Here is a 26177-nt window from a genome sequence, read left to right on the forward strand (position 1 = left end):
GGATTTGCACGCAAATGCATCCGTGTGTGCACATGTGGGAAATCACTTTCACAAAACAATACATATCCTTGCTAAATGCAGCACCCCTGATGGTTTCTATTCTGAATGGGATTTTTGTTGTTAAAACCAAACACACTGTAATAGGCTAAGCTGATTTCCTGGGACCTGCAGTACAAGAGCTGCCCACACCTGCCCCTTTGCTCTGCAGACAGGGCACCACTTGTATTTGTTCATTTGTTTGTCATTGAAAAGGGCCGTTACTGTTTCACACTCAGTACGGTCTACTGCCTTATCTATCAGGTGGTACGAGGAGCCTACGGGGCCTGGGAAGCATCCCCGTCTGCGGACAGAGCCTCTGGCAAAAGCCAAGAGCAGAGCAGAAGGATGTGTGGACAACAAGGGGGTTGCATGTAGGCTGGAGATGGGGAAGGATGGCTACAGTGGGGAGGCCCTGAGCCCTGGAGGGGCCAGTAGGTCTGGGTCCCATGTGTGAGGAGGTGGGCCTGGGGGCCATGTGTGGTTGGGGTACTCTTCCTCGTGCCCACTTCACTTAGGGCCCTGGGGAGATGTGGGGGAGGAACAACCCACAGCGGCAGAAACAATGCTCTCTGGTCTCCCCCGGACCCCAGTGAGTCCTCTGAGCAGTGGACTCACTTGTCCTGCCCCAGGTCAGAGGTTGCTCACGGTGGGACCAGGACCAGGAGGATAAGACCACATGCCATCGAGGACCTGGGTTTGGCGTAAACTCAGAGAGGGGGCATTTGGGAGGGTGACCTTTCTGTGTAGGGGGGAGAAAAACAGACACCAGCCACTAGAACAGCAGACTGGTCTGGCTGGGAGCTTTCCTTGGCCTGCTGGCCTCCAGCTAGACTCAGCCTCCCCCCTGCTTCCAGGAGCAACGCCACTGCAGGCCTGGCCCCAAAACATTCTACTGGAAAGCCTCCCACTCTGCCAAGTGGATACTGGTGACCCAGCAAAGCAGAGCTGCTGTGCCCCGAGCGGAGGCCATCCATGTGCAGACGGGAAACGGGTGTCCTCCATGAGTCACTGAGATCGGGTGCTGTTTGCTGCACGTGCCATGTAACTTTTGGAACCAACTTGTCAGTTTCCACACATACTAGGTCCTGTTGGGTTGGTGCTTAATCAGTAACGTAGATAAAGCTGACGTCTCAAAAAAAAAAAAAAAAAAAAAAAAGCTGACGTCTCTGCAGCGTGGACTCTCTAGTCCACAAGCATGGTGCCCCTCCGTGTACTTAGCTGTGCTCTGGTTCCAGTGGTGATTTTCTGCACTGAGGCTGCGCCCTGTTAGCTTCATCCTTGGGCCCCGATGATTTGGGGTGATACCTTGCTCACCTCTTAAGATGTCATCTCTGTTGTGCTTATTGCTGGTATATAAAAATCAGTAGATTTTGTTTATTAGCTTTTATCTAGTCTCCTTGTTTTCATTTGATAATACTGTTGGCTGATCTGGAGCTTTTCCTAGAGTCTCTCTCTGCACAACCATGTCCTCTCCAAATGTTCAATCTCTGTGTCATTCCTCCCTTTCTTTCTCTCTGCCACCTTTTCCTCCTTGCACAGGCTACGACGAGACACAGTGGTGATGGTGGTGTCCTTTGTCACTTTGTGACTTCAGGGTCAAGCTTCCAGTGGTTCACCATGACGTATTCGTGGTACCCTGGCTTTCTTGCTAAAGGGTTTTTATCAGGAGCCATGTTGGATTCTATCGGATGGTTTTTCTGTAAATATCAGGGTTGTCATTTGATTTTTTTTACTGTATTTTGTTGATGTAGTGAATTGTATTTATTTTTAGAATTTTAAACCCAGAGCAGGGGATCCTCGAGTGGCTCAGTGGTTTAGTGCTGCCTTCTACCCAGGGCCTGATCCTGGAGATCCGGGATCGAGTCCCACGTCGGGCTCCCTGCATGGAGCCTGCTTCTCCCTCTGCCTGGGTCTCTGCCTCTCTCTTGCTCTTTCATGAATGAATAAATAAATAAAATCTTTAAAAAAAAAAAAACCCAAGGTAGAATTCTCTTTTTTTGAAGATTTTGTTTATTTACCTTTTAGAGAGACTGAAAGAGAGCATGGCCCTGGAGGGGCCAGTAGGTCCGGGTCCCTTTTAGAGAGACTGAAAGAGAGCATGTATGTGCATGTAAGCCGGGAGGAGGGGAAGGAGGGGGGAGGGAGAGAGAATCTCAAGCAGGCTCCACTTAAGATCATGACCTGAGCTGAATCCAGAGTCAGATGTTCAACCAACTGAGCCATCCTGGTGTCCCTATACCCACAGTCAAATTTTAAACACTACAACTTGGTTGTGATGCAGTATAGCCTACATGTGCATGAGGGATTGAGGGGTTTTGTGCCTGTGTTCATATGAGAACCAATCTGTAACTCTTCTTATAGATACTCTCTTCAAGTTTTGGTGAGTCGGGTTTTCACTGGCTTAAAAGGAGTTGGAAATTCTTTCATTTTTATTTTCTCTAGTTTTTTTTTTTGGGGGGGGCGTTATTCAGAGAATGTATGCTAGAATTCATGGGTGGCACTATTTGATCCTAGAAGGCTTTTTGTGGGGAAATTTTTTTTTTTGTGTGGGGAAGTTTTTAACTAGGGTTTTAATTTGTTTTAAAAAAGATCTTATGTATTTATCCCTGAGAGACAGAGAGAGAGAGAGAGAGGCAGAGACACAGGCAAAGGGAGAAGCAGGCTCCACGCAGGGAGCCCGATGTGGGACTCAATCCCAGGACCTCGGGGTCACGCCCTGGTCTGAAGGCAGACACTCAACCACTGAACCACCCAGGCCTCTCAGGTTTTACATTTTTAATTAGATATGGAGTCTTCAGAGTTCCTAATTCTTGGGTCAGCGTGAGTGGTCTTTCTTTAGGAGTTTGTGTACTTTATCCAGATTTTCAAATGTCTCATCAGCGTGCCTGCGGTATTCTGTATTTTCAGAGTCTTAGATCTGTAGCGATGTCCCTTTCTCATCAAAGTAATAGTTGCTGCAGTTTCTCTTTATTCTTCAACAATCTTCCTCGTTTTATTTTTTTTATCAGCATTCTCAGAGAAGTAGTGTTTATCTGCACTTTACATTTGTTCTCAGCTATGTTCTCTGTTGTTTCCTTTATTTTCCTTTGGACTTAGTCTGTTTTGTAAGATGGGTGGGATTTGTGTTATGGGATTGGGGCACCCCTCTGTTCATCCTTGCCTGGATTGTATGTGTTTGGCTTCTTTACATTTTTTTGACTTTCACTTTGAAATACTTTGAAATTTCTACTCAATTACTCCTGTGACCTGTGCATTTTCTGAAAGTATGTTGACTGAGAAATAGGGAATTTTACTTGTTATTTTTACTGACTTTTGTTGAAGCCTAATAGGGGAAAGTGCACAGATACAGGTGCGTGGCTCTGGGAATTGTTTGTGACCTGAACGTATCCACCACTCAGACCAAGACAGAGTTCATTTCCATGACCCCAGAGACCCTGATGTGGCCTAGACCTTCCTGCCGATGTGAGGCCCTCAGAGACCTCTGCCATTTTACCTTTGTCTCACCTGCCCCTACCCTGCTGGCGTGTGGTTTCTTCTGCCTGCACAGAGCCCCACAGGGCAGCTAGTGTGCGGTCGCCATTCTGGTCTGGGTAACCCATTTCCCCTTCCCTCGTGTTCCTCATTGGCCCCCGAACCCCCTGCTCCCACCGAGGAACCATTTCCTACCTCAAGACAGTGTCTCCTGTTGGTGACAAGTTCTCTGGTTTGTCTGAAAAGGATCTCTCTTCTTGCCTCTGTTTTTGTGTGTGTGTGTGTGTGTGTGTGTGTGTGTGTTTTATTATTCATGAGAGGCACAGAGACAGAGGCAGAGACACAGGCAGAGGGAGAAGCAGGTTCCACGCAGGGAGCCTGACATAGGACTCGATCCCGGGTCTCCAGGATCATACCCTGGGCTGAAGGTGGTGCTAAACTGCTGAGCCACCCAGGCTGCCCTCTTGCCTCCATTTTGAAGCATATTTTAACTGGGCTTAGAATTCTTTAATGGAAATTAATGTTTTCTGGTGCTTTGATCATATTCCTCTGTTGTTTACCTCTTTCCACGGCATGGCTACCCCGTATGTGATGGCAGTTGTCTGCGCAGGTGTCCTGTCTGGCCGGTGCAGGAGGCGTTTGTTAGGCTGGAGAACCCTTGGTTGCCCTGTCTCCACACACCCCCCGTGCCATCCTGGCCTTCACGGACCTGTGATGTGGCCCCTAACACATCGGTGACAGCATTTCCAGGTGCTTGCATTTCTGACCCTGGAGCTCTTTGTCCAGTTTTGGGTGGTCTGTGTGTGACGTACTTTCATTGACCTTGACCATGGCTAGTTCTAGATCTCGGTTCCCCCTTGCTGAGCACCAGGCTTGGCCATGCTCTCTCAGGGGCACTCCTCTCCTCATTTGCCTAGTCACTGCACGGCCCTCAGGGAAGGCTCCGCGTGTGCTTGCCTTGCTCGGGAGATGGAGGCTCGGTGGCATTAAGCCATGGCATCAAGCCATGTGCCAGCGTGGCAGGTCTTACTGGTGCGGAGCAGAGCTCACAGGTACCTGGAGGCCATGCCGCACCATGATGCCCTGGTCTGCCCAGGCAGCCTTGTGCAGGGTCCCCACCATTCTGACACCCGGGCGTGGATTCCAAGGCCATGTCCCCACACTGGCCCGTCCTCTCCCAAAGCCAGATCCGCGCCGGCCCCTCTGCTGTCTGCTCCAGAAGGCCTTGCCCTTCATGGCACGTGGCCTGGTTTCTCACACTAACCTGATGTAGTTTCACTGTTGTTTTAGTGGAGTTGGGGGGCATAGATGGCCCCCTAGCCACCATCCTGACGTTCATGACTTGGTTACAGTCCACACTAAAGACCAGACGGGGAGGACACACAAGTCTCTCCCTGCAGCTTTTCAGTCTGGTGTGATTGGGTCACAGCCGCGCTCCTTTGCCTTTTCCCTCCTGAGTTCCGTGTGTGTGCTCTGTCTTCCCCCTTCAGCCTTTGGGGGTGTCTTTCCAGGTAGGGGTGTGTCTCACCTCACCCCTGTCCTGTAGCAGGTGCCCGGAGCCCCTCGCCTGCCACAGCCACTGGCAGCTGGGACATGGGCGACCCTCCCAGGGCTCCTGGACATCTGGACATGATGGTTGGTGTTGTCTGTGGCTAGTTCTAGATCTCGGGGTGCAGTTTTCTCCCCGGGGTCTGTATGCCCGCGTTAGAAGCGGTGACACAGACCTCCGCTTCCCCTCCCTTTCAGACCGACGTGGATATCCAGGCGCTGTTCATGGGCATAGACGGCCTGTGCAAGAAGTACTCAAGAGAGACCTCCCAGGTGAGCACTGCATGTGGAGCTTCTCACTCAGCATGACGCCCGTCCGCCCAGCACGCATCAGAGACGCGAGTTTGTGATGATGTCAGCGGAGACCCTGTGTGACGTGCTCTGAGACCAGTCCCTCTGGGATTTAGGATCAGCACGTGTTTGCTGCCTTCGCTATGCCTGAGCCCTCGGCTGCGTTCTGCTGTGGCTGCTTATGCCTTTGCTGTGTGTGGGGACATGGCTGTCATCTGACTCTCAGTCTGGGGCAGGCCTCACCTTTGGGTTGTGAAGGGCCCCAGTCGAGGCTGCAGGCTGCTTCGTGAGGCTGTCCTTCCTGAGGGTCACGGTCCACTCAGGCACACTCTCCCATCCCGGGCACCTGTATTCCTCCCGGCCCTGCTCCTCTCACCACGTGTGCCTCGTCCCCCACATCTCACCTGCTGCTCCTCCCTCCAGTGTCGTGAATCCTTCCTCATGCCTCACCCTGCCCCAGACGCCTGAATGCCCAGATGTCACTGAACCATGTGTGGGCTGCCGTTCTCTCCAAGAAGCTGCCTGGGAGAGAAGGGAGCCCTCCAGCCCCCAGCCCTCCTGCTTCTCCCCCTTCTGTTAACGGGAGCTCCCCCCCCCCCCGCTGCAGGACACCTCCCACCTACCCTCCATGGGAGGGGGCCAAGGGAGAGCTGTGCTCACGCTGACCACCCTGGGCCCGTTGCACATCTGGAGGCCGTGGTCCAGCAGCCCTGCCAAGGCCACCCCTCCTCTGCACGGCCTCTCGTCTCCCACTGTCACGCAGCCGGAAGCACCACGGTGTCACGGCTGTGCGCCTGCACTCAGCCCAGTGTCCTGGGAGGGGCCCGGGCCACACACAGATGCCCCAGAACACAGTAGTGGCGCCGGGCCAGTGCTAGGTGAGGGCCTGGAGGTCTCCTTGCCTTGGCCACAGGGGATCCAGGCCCCTGAAGCCCAGAAGCTGCCCACGTTCTGGGAGGTCCTCACAGCCCTGGCATTGGCGACCACGGGAGCTGAGGACATGGCATTTCCTGACGGCCCCGTGGAGCCCTGTGCCGTGTCAGAGCCCCGTGCCGTGTCAGAGCCTGTGCCCGCACAAGGGTGGGGGGCCACTGCCAAGGGACCTGCCTCACGCCTCTGGGCTGCATGTCCCGTGGCCATGTGCCCGAGTCAGGGTGCGAAGCCATTTCCAGAGGCCACGTGATGGGATTTCACATGTGTGTCTGTCAACATACTGGGCCTGTTGTTATTCTTGAATGAATGAATTGGTGTGTATCTTAGGTTCCTCTTGGTATGAATTTCTCGTGGGGCAGAAAACCCACGTAAAGAGCATGAAACCCCCCTGAGGCCCTGGCCCAGGCCCCAGAACCACAGCAGGTGGCTTCACACAGGCCCTCAGGAAGTCACCCCTCCTGTTCTGGTCAGAAGAAGCAGAACCTTTTCTCTCCTTCCCCTGACGACCTCTGCATCGGAGCTGGCCCATGTCGGTGGGTCAGAGTGTGCACACGAGGCTGCTCCAGGCGCCCTGCACCTGCCGCACAGAGGTCGTGGCTCTGCCCAAGGAGATGGTCCCCCGGGCCGTCCCACAGCTTCCCTGCCCGTCGCCTCCTGGCCTGGCCTTCCTCAGCCTCTGCTCTCTGTAAAAATCTCAGGAAACGGGTGCCCACTCCATCCAGGGGGGCACACTCTACTGGATGAGGTTCGTGGCCCTTTCAGATTTTATTTTGCTGGTGTCCGCACCCCCTGCCCACCCGGTACAGCCACAGCAGCTCCTCCTGAAGGGCCGGACATCCCGGAGGCCCCTGCCTGGTACAGGTGTGCGGTGCACGGACATGGGGCTGATGCTGCCCCCTGCCTCAGCATCCTGTGCGCAGGCCTCCCAGGCTCAGCTCTCCGTGACCCCGTCCTGGCTGTGGCCTCACTGCCTGGTCACAACTGTGTCAGCCACGGAGGCCCGCACGCTTGTTCTCTGCCTGTATTGGTTCAAGGACAGCCGCCGCCCGCCCTCAGGCCGTGCTGGGCCCCGGTGCCAGTGCAGGCACGGCCCTGCTCCTTGGCGCTCCGGGTGGGCTGTCCTGCGGTCGCTTCCAGCGCATGTGCCTCCTGCGTCTCAGGGTGGGCCCTGTTCTGGGACATGAGGCTTACGGGCAGCTGTGTGATACCTTCTTCCTGCTGCGGGCACGGAGCCCGTTGAGGAACGAGACCATGTTGTTGAGGCGACGGACTGTCAGCCCCATCTTGGCTGAGGGCGACTGTGGGGCGGGATGGGGGGCTCTAGGTCTGCCCAAAGCCCTCCTGGCCGTGCGTGCCCCTGCCTCAGGTCTAGGCCTGGCCACCCTTCCTTGCTGCCTCCCCACACCTTGCCCGGAAGCTGGGCCGTCACTGAGCATCGGGGGCACTTCTGGACATGGCCTTGTGAAGATGAGGGTGCCCATGGGGGCAACATGATGGGCCCTCATGGCGCCCCCACCAGACAGATGCTACAGACAGAGCCCACATCTGTCAGCCTTTGTCCTGGGGAACGGGACCTGTGCATCGTGTCCTCCAGGCCCCAAGGGCGTGGGATCCCCTGGAAGATGCAGGAGTCTAGGAAGGGGGTGTTGGTCACTCCTAACCGTAGCCCCTTCTTCAGGAGGTGGCCTGGCCATGGGGGAGGCACCGAAGCTGTGGGCTGGCTGTCCTGTCCACAGCAGCTCTTGCCCGGGTCTGTGCTAGCCCAGGGAGCCTGGGTCCAGGGCCCGCCCTCGTGTCCGTCCACTAAACAAGTCCTGGGCCGCGTGGACAGTGTGGGACCTAGAGGAGGCCACTGAGCACGTGGGGCCGTGCCTGTGCCCGGGGGCAGCAGAGCCCTGTATTGGCAATTACAGTGCAGCATTCCAGGAGGGGAGGCGTCACCATCTGGAAATCTCCCTTGATGTGGGATGCCCGTCTCCTCCTCTGGGTGGATCCCAGGTGGCAGTTTCTGGGTGACACTGGCATTCTCAGGTCCTGCTGCTATGTGCAAGTTGGGGCTCGTGTAAATGGAAGATCAGAGGTGGCACGAGGCCCGGGTCAGCGGGCCTGGGGGTCCAGACCAGGGCCTGGGCTCTCAGAAGCACTCCCCTCCACTTGGTGTGGCACGCGGCCTGCGCTGGTCTCCCCTCCTGGGCCAGCCCGTCCACGTAGCACTTCCAGGGTGTTTCCTGTTGGTGCTGCTTGGTCAGGAGGCCATCCCGTGATCCAGTTGCTGCTGCCAAAGGGATGGTCCGCTGATTGGCCTGCTGGGCCGTGTCCTGTCCTGTGGCTGGGCCCCGAGAACCACTGAAGCCCCAGGCACAGGGGCCGGTGCCACCCTCACTGTCTGCGACCTCACATGGAGCACGCTGCCTCAGCTAGCATTGCATTCGGGCACACGTGCTGCTGCGCACATGGCCAGCACAGCGTCTCCGAGCTCTGCTCCAGACCAGGGTGGCAGCCAGCAGAGCCCATGCCTGGGCCGGCAGGCGGGCAAGGGGACAGGGCGCAGGGAAGCAGAGCATGCTTGTGCCTGCGCTGGAGGCCCCTCCCGGCCACTGCGCCTGGGACTTGCTGCGCGGTAGCGGCCCACTGCCAGCAGCTGACACGTATTCTCTTCTCAGGTTTCAGAATTTCAAGAAAAGCACAGAAGGAGACTGTTGGCCTTCTATAGAGAAAAGGTAAATCCGGGGGGCTGGAGGCCTCGCTAACCAAGGCCGTGTCTCCAGGTGGCGGGCCACTGCGCGGGCACCTGTCCTGACCCACAGCCCGTGGGGTTCTTGTCTGCTGTTGCGCGTGGCCACCTGGGGACCCAGCCAGGGTCACGGCAGCAGTCTCACTTTGGAACGCTGACACGGACCCACTAGCATCCCAGGACTCGGGCCCTTTTCCACAAATGGCAGCTGTGAGGTTGCCCTGGGGAATCCTTATGGAAGGACAGTCAGAATGCCTGTTTGCCCAATAAATACTCTCCTCTGGAGTCTCAGAGCGGACTTGAGATGCCTTGTGGGGCGTAGATGGAGGAGCGTAGGGGAGCACCCAGGGGGGCCCCGGCTGAGGCTGAGCCTCCCCACAGCATCACGCTGTCCGGACTGCGGGTTCCAGGGCCCTGGTGGCCTGCACTCCATGCAGGTTTGCAGCAAGAGGACAGCAGTCGTGTCACCCACATTCTTAAATTTTTAAGATTTTATTTATTTATTCCTGAGAGACACAGAGACACAGGCAGAGGGAGAAGCAGGCTCCCCGCGGGGACCCGACCCCGGGGCCACACCCTGAGCTGAAGGCAGACTCTCAGCCACAGAGCCCCTGGGGGCCCCATCCCCCACATTCTGACTCGTGGCTGAAGACATGTAGATGGTCCATGCAGCTGGCCGATGACCGGGGTCTGGTTGTGTTTAGATCGCGAAGCTGGAGGAATCCCTTCAGAAGTCCGTGCTGAGGATGGAACAGCTGCAGAGGTGGGTGCTGTCCACGAGCTCCCGCGGGGTGCCCGACCGTGCCGCCTGCTTGGCCATCTGTCTGAGACCTTGTGACCAGGGCAGCAGAAGAAAGAGCACGTTCATTTGCCAGAAGCTTCCGTCGAAGCAAAAATGCAGCAGAAGGAAGCAAAGGGGGCCGTGAAAGCACAGGAACAGTTGTCCTGGGGGCGCTCCCAGAGGGCCGTGCGCGGAGGGGCTCTGCGGCCAGGCCCTGTCGGACCCCCACCCGCAGCCTGCTGCCAGGGCTGTGGCGTCCGTGACAGGTGGACGCGTGTGGCCTGCGGCTGGGGCAGGGCAGCCTCAGGCCTCTCGTCTGGCTCAGGCGTGTTAGGCCGGGGGCGCCGCAGAAGCCCCGCTGGGGGCCGCACGTCAGGTTGGAGGCCGCAGGGTTGATGTCCTGGGGAGCTGCTGTGCACCGACGGCTCGCGTGTGCAGGGTGACCCCGGCTGCGGGTGGACGCTGTGGATCGGGCGCCGACGTGCCAAGGCCACCACGGGCAGGGTGAGAGGACACCCAGCAGCCGGCCCCAGTGTGAGGGTGTGCTCTGGGGGACCCGGCTCCCAGCCGCTCCGTGGAGCAGGGGCAGCAGAGGGCAGCGCACCCATGTGGGTCACCCTGACTCGGCCTCCGCGGCGTCAAGGAATCCTGTCCTTTGTGAGCTGTGGAAAATTCTCAGCCGCAGTCTTTCCGCGGCCCCTCCTGCTGTGCCGCTCGGTGCCCCATGTGGGTCTGCGGCCCTGGCCCTGCCTCTCTGCCCAGCTCTGCGCTGCACACCTCTCCCACCTTGACTTCATTTTGGCTGCTCGATTTTGCATGTGCGGAAGGTTCTGGGTCATCTTTTTTTTTTTTTTTTCCCTGGGTCATCTTTACCTTCGTGGTGTCAGCGTGTTTTGGTTCCCATTTCTGTTAGGCACGTCACCCGATGCCTCGGGCTCTTGCTCCGGGTGGAGCTTTCTGGCCTGGCTGGGCCAGTCGTCCTGCTGGCTTGCTTGCGCACACCCGGCGCAGCCTGCATTCCCAGGGAGGATGGCCTCATCCTTGGGGGTGCGGAGGCCATGGGCTCTCTGTTACCATGCTGTGTCCCCAGGAGGAGCAGCTTGGTGTCAAGTCAGCAAGCGGGAGCCCGTGCCCGCCCCCGCCCCCTGTTCCCAGGATGAAGTGCGGGCACGTCAGCGAGTCGCGGGCCCCTTGCCTGTCCTCGGGCTTCTCTGCGTGGGAGGGGGGTCTGAGGCTGGCCGGGCCCGGGGCACTGGGCGGACGGGGAGCATCCGGCTTTTTGTCTTCTTGTGCTCCAAACTGCAGTGAGTGACACGGGAGTAAATGTTTGTGGTTTAATTAACACCTTCTCTCTGTCTGTTTAGTATGAGATTGTCACAAGAACCAGTTCTTGGCGCAATGAAAACTCCAGTTTCAAGTAAGTAACATGGGGCCGAAACAGGAGGGCTATGAAGAGGCGTTCGCCCGGCTGGACGCAGCCTAACGCTCACACCTCTACCACAGCTCCTTCCGCAAAGCCAGCTGGACACCTGCTCCTGCGCCTGGAGTCGTCAGCCTCTGACAGGTGTGTGCCCTGGGAGCATCGGGGGCCCCTGGGTGTCACACGGCCCTCCCCTGACCCTCTGAGTCCCCCCGATGCTGGATGGCTCCATGAGCGAACAGGAACACGTGGCTCGGGGGTCAGGGGCTGGGCCCTCCCACGTGCCCCCCGGCACAGCCCCAGAAGCAGGTGTGTGGTCCAGGCTGTCCCATGACGGCTCCGTCCCCTTCGTCGTAGCGATCGGCTGCAGGCCATCCCACACCCACGCCAGGCTGATGGGTGTCATCCCTGGGACTCTGGTCTGGGACCAGGACAGCCAGGCTGGGGGTGGCAGCTTGGAAGGGAACCTGCACAGAGATGACGGGAGATGTGCTGGCAGCAGCCCTGGCCCCCACTCTTCCCTGACGCAGTGTGGGTGTGTCTGGGGCAGCGCCCGAGCTTCCTCCAGCAGCTCACCCTCTGCCTGCGTTCCCCCTCGTCCTCTGTCCTGTCTTCTGCCATCATCTCCTGCGGGGTGCCCAGATGGCATGTCGCTGTCAAACGTGGGGCTCATGGTGTAACACGTGCGGGTCAGGCAGTAAGTGCTAAATGGAGGAGACGCCCCTGCCTGCGGTGCAGGGGGTCTGGGCCTTAGTTAGAGGGGCGAGGACAAGCTGGCTGTGGAAGGAGGGGGCGGAGGAGTGCGCCCCTGTGCGTCTGCCCTGACTATGGGTGGCCCTTGAGGGCCGGGGTGGGGGGCACAGGTCTGGGCTGGTGCTCCTTCCTCCCCGGAGCCCCGGGCCCAGGAAATATATCCCCTGTTCACTTCACAGAGTGGAGTCCATGCAAGTCGACGGTACTCCGTCCCCGACGAGGAAAGTAAGTACACCTGCTCCCTGTGCTGCTTCCCCCACATGCAGCTTCTGTGGTTTCTCCGTGCACCAGGAGACAGGCGGCCACCGGCCACCGTGGGGCCTCTTGGATGAGTGCTGGCCGAGCAGTGAGCGGGTGGGACGGCTCGCCGGGCGGGTCCTGAAAACAGTCGCAAGTGCGCCCCCCTCCGCAGGCGGGAGGGAGGGAGTGGTGCTGGGTAGTCAGGACAAACCCCTCCCAGCCAGCTGAGGAACTCAGGAGAGGAGCCAACAGGGGACAGTGGCGGGGAGCTCGGCTGCTTCCCTGTCCAGGTGCCGTGCCTCCGGACACAGCTGGGGAAGTGGATCCCCAGAAGGAGAGGCCAGCCTGGGAAGGGGGCCCAGCAGCGCACCTTAGTGTTGGCCAGCACCCCGCACACGAAGACCGTGGGTGCACACTGGGTTCGGGCTGCTCCGTGAGAAGTAGCGCTGTTTCCAGGGACCACCCTGGAGCACGTTGAAGAGGAGTGTGGATCCCAGCAGCAGGCAGGAATGCAGAGCCGCTGTGAGCTGGGTGCAGGGCACACCCTGGCTGTTGGCGGCAGTGCCAACGTGTCCTCCCCATGCCGGTCTCTCGCCCGTCACGTCGGGGGGGACACTGGGCGCACCTCCTCCTGCCCCGGGCCCCCACCTGCCGCTGCTGGCCTTTGCTGCCCAGAGGCTGGACCCTGAGCCTCACACACTTGTGGCCTTGTTTGGAGGTCAGAGGCTGAGGTCTGATAAGTTCACGTGTCACCGGGTGTTAGAGCCGAGGGACTGGAAGATGGTGGGGTGTCACAATTGCAGAGTGAGCGCAGGCCCCGTGGTAGCACGTGCTGCTCCCAGGGCACACAGGGATCATGGAGCTGCTCGGACATCTCCAGGAGAAGGGCTTCCGGGAAGGAAACAAGCAGGCATGCCTGCGTTCCAGAAAAACTATCGGCAGGCTGGGGTGTGCCTGCCCTGTTCCAGAGGAGACGAGTCCTCCGTGGGGCTCAGCTCCCGGATGCTCCGTGAGCCCTGGGGGTGGGTGTGTGTGCAGGTGCCTCGGCGGGAGCTCAGTTAGCACCCAGTGGGGGTGGGAGGAGCGCAGTCTCCTGGGAGATGCTGGGGGGTCGGGGGGGCCGGGGGCAGGGGCAGCACACACCCTCCAGGGACGTGAGAACAGGGCTCGGCTGGCGAGGGGCTGCCGTGGGGGCCGTGGCCTGCTGGTCTGGGAGGTCCCTGCCCCAGGGTACGAGTGGGGGCGAGTGGCCGGGGCTGCAGGGGAGGCACGGTGAGGGCACCACAGCCCACCTCACCACACCTGCGCAAAGCAGCCCTGCTGGTCCTGCAGGGCCTTGTCCTTTGTGCCTCTCCCCACTGCCCTGCGCTGAGCCCAGGGTCCTGGACGGGGGGTGAGAGGGTACCGCCCATGGGGGCACAGGGTGCTGATGGCTCCCCACAGGGCCCCAGGCTCTCCAGCCTGCGGCTTCCTACCAGGGACAGTGAGAGCTGACTCCCAGTGTCCTGTGCACACAGCCCACCCCGTGAGTTCATAAGGGAAGCCAGCAAAATGTGAAAAACCGCTTGAAGAGAATCCAGAGAGCAAACGCGTCAGCCGTGGAGGATGCAGAGACGAGGGCACCAGTGTGCTGAGCACACTGAGCACAGCCAGCGGCGTCCACAGCACCCGGGCGGGACGTGGGGCCGTTGTCCCTGGTGCCTGCACTCCACACTAGGCTGCTCCAGGGCAGGGAGAGCCAGACCCCGCAGCCCCAGGCCCCTGGTCGTGCAGGGAAGTCCTGGGTCTTTCTGGAGTGTTTATTCTCCCGTGGGAAGAGCTCTAGTGAGCAGGTTGTCAGTAGAGGCAGAGCTTTAAAGCTGCTGTGATTACCCCCGGGCCCGGCCTGGTCTGCCGGGGTGGGGTCAGGTCAGGTGGGGCCTGTGCCTGCCGTGCTCAGAGTGGGCCCTTGGCGGGGCCCCGTGAGACCGTCGGGGTCTGCAGGCAGCTCAGCAGCGCGCGGCATCCCAACCTGGCAGGAACTCCCAGGGCCCTGTCCTGCTACCTCTAACTCCAGAACCCGTGCCTGCCACCCCTGTGCCCTGTGTCTAGGGAGCTTTGGGTCTTTATATGCTTTTTTCTTCACCTGTTACTGACTTCTCCCCAAAACAGGATACTCGAGGGCTGACCCAACAAAGAAAAGCCCTTTCTTAGTAGAAGTTACAGTGAGAAAAGACGGCCTAGTGATTTTTGTCCTTCTGTGACAATGATATTTTCTGTTGAAGTTGCAAATACTGCTGGTTGTTCAGAGCTGGCTGGAGATGGGCTCAGGGGCACAGGCCTATGGGAGGCTGCAAGAGGAGCAGGTGTGAAGGGCTGCTGGGGCACATGGGGTATGCGTCCGGGCACCCTGACTCAGTGGGTGGCCACGGGGCAGGGAGCCCTGGAGAGGGTGGGCGGCTGGGCACTCTGACTTACTCTGAGTGCAGCAGTGTGAGGCAGTTGCCGGGACTGGCTGGTGGGAAGGACGCCGGTCCTGGGGGGACAGCCACGGCCAGCCCTCCATTCCCACGGGCGCTGGGGAGATGCTTCACCTCGGGAAGCTCTGTCGTGGGTGTGAGTGTGCGGTCAGCAGACGTCTCACTGGAGAGCCGCTCCCCAGGCAAAACAGTGCTGCTTGCTGTCCTTCCAGGGTGGAGTCCGGCTGTGGGTGTGAGCGGGGCCTACAGTCACAGAGGGTGCCCCGGAGCAGGGCCACCAGGGGAGGCTGCGGGGCGATGCGATAAAGGACCACGGAGGTGGGTCGCCTCGGGTGGGAGCTGGGAAGGCAGGCCACCATGTGGGCCTGCGGGCGGTGGCCAGTCTAGAGACCGGCAGGGGCCGGGCGTTGGAAGGGCCCCGGGGGATAGCCCAGGCAGCCGCAAACAGCATTTGGCCTGGGTGCGGGCAGCACCTCTGATCGGAGGGGGGTGCCCCCATCACTAGGTCCACACCCGGGAGGCGGGGAGAGGGACCGTCCCTGGGGGCGTGACAGGTGCATGGCCGGGGCAGGGCCCCGTGCGGCTGAGAACGCCTCGCCCCTTCAGTGTCTGCATTTCAGGTGACAACGTTACATGCACAAAATGAGGATTTCGTCAGAATCTTTTTTTTTTTTTTTTTGTCAGAATCTTAAAATTTATGATGTCAAGAGTGCCTGGATGGCTCGGTTGGTTAAGTGTCTGACTCTTGGTGGTCTCAGGGGCATGAGATGGAGCCCCACACTGGGCGGAGGAGAGTCTGCTTGAGATTCTCTCTCCCCCTCTGCCCCTTCTCCTGCGTGTGCATGCTCGCTCTTGAATAAAATCCTTAAAAAGTAAAATGTAGGGCAGCCCCAGTGGCTCAGCAGTTTAGCGCCGCCTGCAGCCCAGGGCGTGATCCTGGAGACCTGGGATCGAGTCCCGTGTCGGGCTCCCTGCATGGAGCCTGCTTCTCCCTCTGCCTGTGTCTCTGTGTCTCTCATGAATAAATAAATAAAATCTTAAAAAAAAAAAAAAAGGTAAAATGTATGACATCAGTAAGGACATGATGTTTTCTGCCTTCTGACATTCTTGAGGGTACTAGGCGGAGGCCTCCGAGTGTGGGGAGGAGCCGCGAGTGCCCTGCCCTTGGGGTCTGCGGTCCGGGCACCCAGGAATTTGGCCACCGACGGGACTAAGCGTGTTGCGAGGAGGAGAGTCTTGCTCAGAAGTGGCAGCATCGGAAACTGGCTTGGTGTTTTTTTGAGATTGTATTTATTTGAGAGCGAGCGGGGGTGGGGGCAGAGGGAAAGGACCCCAGGCTGACTCTGCGCGGCTCCATCCCGCTACCCTGAGGTCGCTACCTAAGCTGAAACCAAGAGTGGGGCACTGGACCCACGGCAGCACCCAGGCGCCCTGACCTGTCTCCGTTTACGCACTTAGCCCGAGGTAGCAGCTGGGCCGGCCAGAATTTCCCTGATCAGCCCACCCCAACACGGACGCATGGGTAAGTGGGGGTCCCCACACCCACGCCCAGGGAGGGCCCTCCACTGTGTCGGTGCCCCTCGGCGAGGGTGTGGCCCATGGGGCACAGACGGGAGGTGCTCCTGCGGGGGCGGTTGTCCACAGCAGGGCTGCTCCCGGGAGCCATCGGGGGGCTGGTGGGTTTCGGAAGCCAGGCCCCTTCCCCCGGCCTTGGCCCTCCTCACCGCACCCATGAGCTCAGGCCTGGGGGGCACTGCTGGTTAGCGGCCAGGCATGGGGCCCAGCGTCTCTGCCCTCTGCACCGCCTCTGCTTCTGGCCCAGGGTCTTTAGCAGCTGTATCAGAGTTGGACGTCTGACTAAAATCACATCTCAGGGGCCGGGGGCTCCATAGCACCTGCCCTGATGGAGACTCTGGTGGCCCTTCCCACGTGGCTCAGCCGCTGCCACCGCGGTGGTGGTCCTGCTGGCCGGGAGGACCCACGCGTGGGCGTTCACCTACTGTCCACCATGGGCCTGTTGTGCCAGCCTGGAGGCACTTCACCCTGTGTATGCAGTTTCTCACTCTAGCTGGTTTCTTGCCCTGCACGGACCTCCCTGCCACACCCTGGTGAGGACACGTGACGCCCCCTCCAGTCCCTCCCAGAGTCCTGTCAACGCCATTTCCATGGTGCTGGGGTGCTGTTCCTTGCAGACGCTGGCTCTGGCTCCCCACTCACCTTTGTTGGGAGTGTCCTGTGGGCCCAGCACCCCTGCACCCACGCAGGTGGGAGGCCAGCAAGCTTTCCACACATGCCCTTGTCCCACTGCACACTGGCTGTCACCTTCCCTGCAGCCGTGGGGCCTGCACTGTGGAGACCAGCAGCATGTGCATGGAGCTTCCCACACCTCTGGTCTTCCCCTCCAGGTGGACACCTGTGGCCTGGCCGCGCAGCCTGGCTATGCCCTCGGCCCTTCCCACCCCTGCGCTTGCCCCTTGCCATCTGCACTGTGTGCAGTGTGCATGCAGGGGAGATGCTGATCTTCCCTGGATCCTCTCCTGGAACGCATTTCCATAAGAGAATATGGGTGCTTTCCAGATGTATCGAGCAGAATTGAGAGGCGATGGGGCGGCTGCCCTGTGTGCGTCCTGTCCCCTTTGCCACTCTGGAAAGGACTGGTCCTTGTACTGTGACTGAGCCTGAATGCCCTCATTTTAGCGCTTTTTTTTTTTCCCCACGACTTATCTATTTTTTTCCCTTTTTCCTTCACATACATAAGATCCTCAGGATGAAGGATCTTGATTTGCTGTTTAATTTTGTGTTTGATTTTTTTTTAACTTTAGATGCTTAACATTTTTATGTCTCAAATCTGTGGTTATGCCCTTGTTTGCTTCATAGATTTCTGTGTTTGGACAGGTTTTTTCCATACCCATGCCGTTTCTTCTAGTTTTCAATATTTATCTTTTTCCAAGGTCTTTGGAGTATGTTTTAAGATATATTGTAAGATGAGTATCTCAACTTCGTATTTTTATAATCTCTTCTGAAAATACTTCAGAAATGACACACTGAAAAATAGTAAGAACAACATAAAAAACTCCCGTTTTCCCCTCACCCGGATTCTCCAGCTGTGATCATTTTGCCAGCTTTGCACCCTACCCTTTATGGCCAGCGTATCCTCGAGCCACTGAGAGCATGTCGCCGACATGGCGCCCCAGCTTCCCTCAAAGGACTGGGGTGCTCGCAACACCGGCACCTCCTGGGGGCAGCTTGGCATCAGCATGGCTCTGCCCCTCAGCCACTGAGCAACCTCATCTGCTCTCAGGCCCAGAGTCCCCTGCGAGGACACCCTGCATCTCACCGTGCAGCCACTTGTGTCTCCTTCACCTTCCCTGTCTTTTCTCTCTTCAAGAGTGTTAAGGATTATGGACCTTAAATTCTAAAGGAGCCTAAATGATACCCTCCCTCCCCCACCAAGCCTGGGCCAACCAAGCTGTATCTAGTAGAATTCTTCTTCAAAGATTAAGACAAACACATCACAAAGTAGCAAGAACATAATTGTTGCTAGCAGATCGGCCCTACAAGAAATCTAACAAGGCATTGAGCTGAAGACACACACTGAAAGTACCTGATGCATCAGAGGGGATGGGGTCTCTTTCTCTTACTTTACAAAACGCGAAATTGTGGAAGCAGCAAGCATAACCCTTGCTGGAGTCATAAACAGATGTAACCCATAGGGCGGTGTGCACAGAGGCGGGGGGAATGGGGCCGTACTGGAGCAGGGGGGACGTACCCCTGCAGAACTTAGTCCATGTTAGCTAGAAGCAGACTTGTTTAAAGTAAGCACGACTGTGACTCCGAAAGTAGTTCTAAAATAAAGAGGAATTAAAATATTAAAAGCAGTTGCTTACCACAGAAGGCAGTGAAGGCAGACCAGAAGGAAAAAGGGCACATGAGGCCTATAGATAAAGAGCAAAATAGGTGTAAATCCAATTATGTCAGTGCTTCTCTTCAGTGTGAAAGGGACCAGACCCCATTTTGAAGGCGGGGTTGTCAGACTGGATGAGGAAGATGCAGCCACACACCATCTGCAGCACAAGTGAACTCACGGTGCAGGGTGGAAACCACAGCACGCAGACATGACCAGACCAGCTAGAGCAGCGGTGTGAATATTGGACAAGACCGTTTTGGACGAAGGATGTTTCTGGAGAAGAGGAGGACCATCTCAGTGACACAGGGTCACTGTATCAGGAAGACACTATTATAGTGTGTATGCAACCACAGAGTACGTTAGTGAAGCAAAAGCTGACAAGATGGAAAGAAGAAATGGACGGTTCAGTTTTAGAGATCTCCATACTCTTCTCAGGTTGATAGAAAGCTACACAAGGGAAGACGTGAGAGGAAATAAGCAAACAGTGATGTAGCCCACACGGATCTAACCAGTTGGAGATAAGATCACATGTAAACACACTAAACACCTCCCAGCAGAAGAGCAGGGATTGGCAGACTGGGGCAGGAGCTCGCCCCAGCTGGATGCTGTCTGCAAGAAGCACACGTTAGACTCGAAGATACACATAGGAAAATTACAGGAAAACCTCTACCAAGTAAACAACTGTACAGAGCTAGAGAGACTATTTTCACAGGCAAAACCAGTTTTAAGATAAATATTGGAGATGGGCGTTTCATGGCAAAAAGGACCAATATACCAGGAAAACATAATGATTACTATTGACACACCAAGAATGAAAGACCCAAAATACATGAGGTCAAAACTGACAAAATTAAGAGGGGGAAATGGTTAATTCAACAATTGTGATTTGGATATTTCCTATCCCACTCCAATAACCCGAGTAACCTGCTAACCTCACTGACTTACCTGAAAGATGTGGACCCCACCCGGCAATAGCACCACACACATTCCTTTCCATTGCAAGTGGAACTCTCTGGAACAGACCACATACAGGGACATACAACAAATCCTGACACATTTAAAGGGATTATAATCACACAAAGTGTATTTTCAGGTGACCATAGAATTACATTAGGAATAAACAAATTAGAAAAAAAACAATATTTAGAAATTAAACAATACAATTATAACAGACTTTGAATGGATCAAGGAAAAAAGTCACCAGCAACATCAGAAAACGAATTTAATGAAAGTACAACATACCAGAATTTATAAGATGCAGGTAAAGCAATGCTTAGAGGGAAATGTATAGCTTTAGGTACTTAGGTTAGAAAGCTCTAAAGCCAGTGAGTTAATCTTTTTTTTTTTTTAAAGATTTTATTTACTTATTCATGATAGACATAGAGAGAGAGAGGCAAAGACACAGGCAGAGAGAGAAGCAGGCTCCATGCCAGGAGCCTGACTCGGGACTCAATCCCAGATCCCAGGACCACGCCCTGGACCAAAGGCAGGCGCTAAACCGCTGAGCCACCCAGGGATTCCCCCTAAAGCCAGTGAGTTAATCTTAAGAAGCTACAACTAAATAAATTAGAAGTGTATTAAATAGAAAACTCAGTGGAACCTAAAATTTGTCCTTTGAAAAGATTAGCAAAATTGATAAACTTTTGCCTAGAGTGACCAAGAAAGCACAAATTACCAGTATCAGGAATGAAAGAAGGGACATCACTACATACCCTACAGATATCAAAAGAATTACAGGAAAATGTTATGAACAATTTTATGCCAACAAAGTAGATGACTTACATGAAATGGATACAATCTTAAAAAGACATCATCAAAACCACCTTGAGAAGAAACAGTAAATCTGGATAAAGCTCTATCAAGTAGAGAAGTTGAATTAGTAATTTTGATAACTTTCCACAAAGAAAAGCCCATTTCTCAATAGCTTCATGGGTGAATTTTATGAAACATATAATGAAGTAATAGTAATCCTGTATGAACTCTTCCAGAAAATAGGAGAGGATTGAATGCTTTCCAGTTAATTTTATGAGAACAGCAATGTCTTTTTTAAGATTTTATTTATTCATTCATAGAGACCAAGAGAGAGAGGCAGAGACACAGGCAGAGGGAGAAGCAGGCATCATACAGAGAGCCTGACGTGGGTCTCGATCCAGGGCCTCCAGGATCACGCCCCGGGCTGCAGGCGGTGCTAAACCACTGTGCCACTGGGGCTGCCCTGAGAACAGCAATGTCTTAAAGCCAAAGACAACAAAAGAAAATGGAACAGCATTCCTTATGAATTTGAATGCAAAATTCTTTTAAAATATATGAGGCAATCAGATCTAGCAACATAGAAAAAGGGTTGTATACCATCACCAAATGGGGTTTATCCTGGTAACTCAAAGTTCTTTGACATCTAAAGACCAATTAAGTATGTTAGTAGAAGTAAAAGATGTAAAAAACAGATCTTTTCAGCAGATAATTTGACAAAATTCTGTAATCATCCATGGTAGAAACTCTCAAGAAACATGTAATATAGATGGCATCTTGCTCGCCGGGTAAAGAGCATCTGCAGGAAACCCACAGCCAGCAGGGTACCGTCGAGAGGGAGCATGCTGTCCCCTGAGACCAGGCGCAGGGGTGTGGCGCCCACAGTCCACGGCTCCTCTCCTGTCCAGCATCCCCTGGGGGCCCTGGCCAGGGCAGGGTGGCCAGAGAAGGAAGTGAAAGCCCCGTCGGGCGGGAGAGAATGCATGTAGTGTCCTTATCATAGACGGTGCCCTTGGAGCAGAAAATCCTAAGGGGTTTTTAAGACTACTAGTAGGAATCAAGGTTGCTGAGGTTACGGGATGCAAGATTCTTGTACATGAGTCTGCTGTAATCATGCATATGATACAGCCTGAAACTGAGGCTAATCAATTGGCCATAACTGCCACATGTTTCTTCTGGACTTTGTATTTTTTTCCACTGATCAAAATACCATCTTCCTAGGGGCGGTGGTGGCCCAGCAGGTGGAGCAGGCAACTCTTGATTTCGGGGTTGTTTGAGCCCCACATTGGATGTAGAGATTAAAATTTTTAAAAATACCATCTTCCTGATTATTTTTGGCTTTACTGCAAATTTTTGAAATCAGTGTAGGTCCTCTGGCTTTACCAAAATGATTTTGGCCATTCCAGGTCCTTTACATTTTTACATAAATCTTAAGATCCATTTGTCAAATTCTACCAAATAAGCTTGCTGAGATTTTGATAGGAATCGTGTTGCTTCTGCACATCACTTTGGGGGAGAACTGCTGTCTTAACAGCTTTGAGTCTGAATCCATTGGCATGGCGTGCCTGTCTCTCCACTTGCTAGATGTCTGATTTATCTAGGGGATCTTCTGTGGCTCTCTATGTATAGGTCTGTCTTTTATTGATCAACTTATGCCTCAGTAATTGCCTTTGATGGTGGAATTCTCTTCATTTAGCTTTCAGGTTAGTTACAGTCCTCAGGGTATAGCTTTTCCCATTCTTTTTAATTTTCAACTGTGTTTGAATCCAAAGCATGCCCCTTGCAGACAGTATTAGATGTTGCTTTTCTTCTTGCCTGGTCCATTCTTCTACTGTCTGCCTTTTTTTTTTTTTTTTTTTAATTTTTATTTATTTATGATAGTCACACACACAGAGAGAGAGAGAGAGAGGCAGAGACACAGGCAGAGGGAGAAGCAGGCTCCATGCACTGGGAGCCTGACGTGGGATTCGATCCCGGGTCTCCAGGATCGCGCCCTGGGCCAAAGGCAGGCGCCAAACCGCTGCGCCACCCAGGGATCCCCTGTCTGCCTTTTCACCGGCGTGTTTGGTCCGTTGATGGCAAATACGGTTATCAGCATCTAGGGATATATATCTGCCATTTTGCTATTTGTTATTTGCTGTTTGTTTTTCGTCTGTATCTCCTTAGCTGTCTTTTTTTTTTTTGCATTAAATATATTCAGTGTATCATTTTACACAAATTGCTTCTTATCCCCTCAAAATTGATATGTCAAAGCCCTAACCCCACCCCCACCCCCACCCCCAGGACTGTATTTGGAGACAGAGCCTCTAGGAGGTAAATGAGCCTGGGTGCCGGCATCTCTCCACCCGGCCCAGGCTCCTCCCCCGCCCCAGCCACACTACATCACCTGCTTTTGGGGCACCTTGCTCCATCCATAAGTGCTCTTGTCCGTCCGGCATCACAGGGGGATGAGTTTTTCCATATTCTGGATAATGAAACTTCCACCCCCACCCCCCCAAACAACAAAGGTTTTTCGTTTCTCAGCGGAAATCTTTGTAAAGTGCATTTAATAGTATTGCTTTCCTAAACAGGAATTACAGGCCTTGACTTGCTGGCGTCTTGCGATCGTGGAGCATCAGCCTGACCACATGTTTTCAGTGAGGGCGGAAGGAGGGGGACAGCTGAGCACCCACGTGCCGGGTCCTGCTGTGCTCTTGAGTTCCTGCGTGGCTGGGGACGGTCTTCTGCTCTGCAGAAGTGTCACTGGGTTCTCATGTGCTGGGGCGGGGGGGCCACCTTGCTGGGTTCAGGGGGCTCCACCTGAGCGGCCCCCGTGAGATGACCTCTGGGGGCCTCTGCTTCCTCATCTCTGTTGGTGACCGTTCTCTCCACAAATTGCTGTAAAGAATAAATAAGACCCGGCCTCCGTCAGCTGTAAGGGGTTGAACATGAAAGCCAGCATTACTGTTTGTGGTCCTGCCCCATGTTGGGGCGTACTGGGCTTGGTGTCATCGGCCGTGTGGCCGGCGGAGCAGGAGGGGCTGCCGTGCAGATGACACTGTGCTCACAGTCTCCTGGAAGTGGCAGGCAGGCGCACCACGCCTATGGTGGGGTGGGAGCAGGCTGGCCAGATTTGGGGTTGGCTAGTTGGGGTCGTAAGAGCAGTTTGCAGGGCAGGGTAGGGGCTGTCTTGTGAGACGCTGGCCGCGTGTAGACGCCGTGGGGTAGGGAGGTGATCCGGAGCACAGGCTCAGGGCTCAGGTTTCACGTCACAGGTGGGCTGACAGACACACCTGTGCTGCCTGGGAGTCAGCTTGCCTTGGGAGGGGGGTCCTCCAGGGCAGGCAAGGCCCCACGGTGTCAAACCGTCACAAAATGCCGAGAATAAAACACAGGAGACGCTTTGTCTCCCGGATTCTCAGTATGTCTGCAGAGCTCCAGAGGGTCACCTGCGGACTCGGGCTGCCGCGGTGCTGCCAGCAGCGGAGTCCTCCCGCGGCGCGCGCCTCCCACAGCTGGACAGACAATCCCCGTTGGCCCGTGGGCGCCATGCAGCCCTGGGAGGGGCCCTGCCCTTTCTGACCCAAGTCCTTCAACTGCGGAAGGAACATGGACACCTGAAATGCTGTCCTTTTTTTCCCTGCCATTCTCCTGTTAAAATTCTCCAAAATCTGGATGCAGAGTTCGGGTGTTAAACAAGAGCAGCCTTGAGATTTGCTCTCTGCTATGACTAACGCACGCCGGGGGCTGTTTACGTCTCTAGAGGAAGCTTCTCATTAGTGTGAAGGATGTCAGCAGAAATTCGGGAGTGTGGATACCTTGCAGTGTGGGTGGAGACGAGCTAGTGCTGGCCGCAAGGGCTCACCAGAGCTGGAAGCTTCTAGCAGCTCTTTCCCTCCAGTGGTTTTTAGTAACAGGAGCCAAGACCGACAGTGAGGGGCCGGGTGCATGTCTCCAAGCGTCTGCGGAGCCCGGAGCGCGGTGTCAGGCTGAGGCTCTGCGGGGCCCCCGGTGCATGTCCCCGGAGCAGCTGCAGCGCAGGGACAAAGCACTGGGTGCCCCCTGTTCTCCCCCCACCTGGGAGGTATGGAGGGCGGTCTCTGGGGTTGTGGGGGACACGCCGCCCTGTCTCACCTCTAACCCTGTGCACGCAGGCAGCGTCTCCCACGGCGGCCCTCAGCTCCCCGGCCTGATGCCCAGTCTCAGCAGCGGGTCCCAGGCTCTCAGGTAATGTCCCGCCGGCTCCGCGGATGCCCCAGCGGAGAAGTGGGCGCGCTCACCGCCCGACTCCCTGCAGATGCTGTACTCAGCCCTCCGTGGGCTCCTCTTAAACCAGTTTGCGCGTGTCCTGAGTAGGAGTATATTGTGTAGACCACTGTATGCTGTGCTTTTTTGAAGCTAAAATGTAACTTAGGCAGTTACCTTGTCACCAAGGAGTTACCTTGTCACTCCAAAGGAGCCATTTCATGGCCACACGGTATCTCGTCCCAGGAACAGACCCAGGTCAGCAAACATGTCTATAGAAGGGCGGGTGGTAATGCTCTCAGTTCTGCCTGGTGTAGACACGGTCCTGGAAGGTAAGTAGGCATGTGGCCGCAGCTGTCCTGCTGCAGCTCCGTCTGCAGATGCACGTGGGGCTGGCCTGGCCGCCAAGCGCCAGCCCTAAACATACCACAGCCCCTGACTCCATCCTCACCCTGGGGCTTCATCTGCTCTGCTGCATGTTGGAACCCCGCCCTGTGTGCCCCCAGCCTGCCCGGGGCCATGCCTGGGACCTGCTGCCCGGGGGACTGGCCCTCCCCGCCGGAGCGCATCAGCCCAGAGGAGGGCCAGTGCTGGGCGCAGACCCGCTCGCAGGGGCGAGGACCATGTGTGTCTGTTGGATTGGCTCCTAGGATCCCAGCGCTGCAGGTCCCCTGCAGGACGCCCCAGGCCCCAGGCCCAGCGGGAGTAGAGGACTCGCCCAGCCTGGCGGGCTCCCGGGTGCTGGCCCCCAGGCCACCCATCAGCATCTCAGCGCTGCTGCAGAGGCAGCATGTAGGCAAGTGTGCTCTGCTTTGACACATAAATGCTTCTCTTGGGAAAGCGTGTGTGGAGTGCGCGTGGGAGTCCGTGTGGGGGGAGTAGAGAGCTGCACTGCTGAGCTTGGGTGCGTGGCGCTCACGGGCGTTCGCCTCGGATCACGCTGTCCCTGTCCCACAGGGTCTGCTGGCCTCAGGGGAGCCGCGCATGGAAGGTGAACGAGGTCCTGCCCCCCCCGTCCCGTCTGTCCACCCGGGGCTCCCTCGCCACCAGCCATACTTTACGCGGCATAAGTCGTCATCTGTTCTTTCTCGTGGAATAAAGTAATACCATTGAATAAAGTATTTTTCCAATTATCTGGGGCAGCACATATGTGATGTTTGCAACTTTGCTTTTTTGATTACCTTCAAACTTCCTTAAGACGCTGGTGTTGAAGCAAACTGAAGGCCCATGCTGGCTGGCCGCGGGAGGCCCGGCTGGAGGGGCCTGCCGGGTGGGGCCCCACGGCCTGCACCTGCGCCTGCACCTGCACGCAGGCGCCCGCGCGGGAACAAGTCCTCCGGCTCCGCGGGGGAGGGCAGCTGGTCAGGACCACACGGGTTCCTATGATGCTTCCAGGGCTAATCATGGACTTTTAGGTGGCAGCTACCTATGCTGGTGGGGAGCCCTGGTCTGTGTTCTCTCAGGGTGACGCTCGCGGTGCAGTGGGTGTGCGGTGGGGCAGGGAGCCAACAGGCCCTTCTGCCCGCAGGGACTGAGGCTCCCTCTGTCCCTGCTCCGGCCAGGCTGTGGGGCGCACTGGCACCTGCACAGCTTCCATGTCTGCCCCGCAGGTGCGTCTTGCCGCTAGC

At 56.1% G+C, this 26177-nt stretch overlaps 1 protein-coding gene across 2 annotated transcripts in view; it reads left to right on the top strand.

Annotated features, from left to right (window-relative positions):
- RNF212 (ring finger protein 212) overlaps nt 1-25682 on the top strand; it is a 29901-nt gene extending 4219 nt beyond the window's left edge. Inside the window, exons 3-12 of one of the 2 annotated variants that reach the window (XM_077881631.1) lie at nt 5257-5331; nt 8946-9002; nt 9721-9779; nt 11162-11214; nt 11301-11361; nt 12150-12195; nt 16128-16191; nt 24459-24531; nt 25200-25345; nt 25507-25682. In XM_077881631.1, coding sequence (XP_077737757.1) covers nt 5257-5331; nt 8946-9002; nt 9721-9779; nt 11162-11214; nt 11301-11361; nt 12150-12195; nt 16128-16191; nt 24459-24531; nt 25200-25345; nt 25507-25544 — 672 coding nt within the window. In that variant the 3' untranslated portion in view covers nt 25545-25682. Of the gene's footprint in view, nt 1-5256; nt 5332-8945; nt 9003-9720; nt 9780-11161; nt 11215-11300; nt 11362-12149; nt 12196-16127; nt 16192-24458; nt 24532-24795; nt 25169-25199; nt 25346-25506 lie in introns of those variants that run through there. The other variant, XM_077881634.1, reaches the window with a different exon arrangement.
- Nucleotides 25683-26177: the final 495 nt, after the last annotated feature.

This window comes from Canis aureus, chromosome 2, assembly GCF_053574225.1.
Source record: "Canis aureus isolate CA01 chromosome 2, VMU_Caureus_v.1.0, whole genome shotgun sequence".
In the NCBI taxonomy this organism is placed as follows: Eukaryota; Metazoa; Chordata; class Mammalia; order Carnivora; family Canidae; genus Canis; species Canis aureus.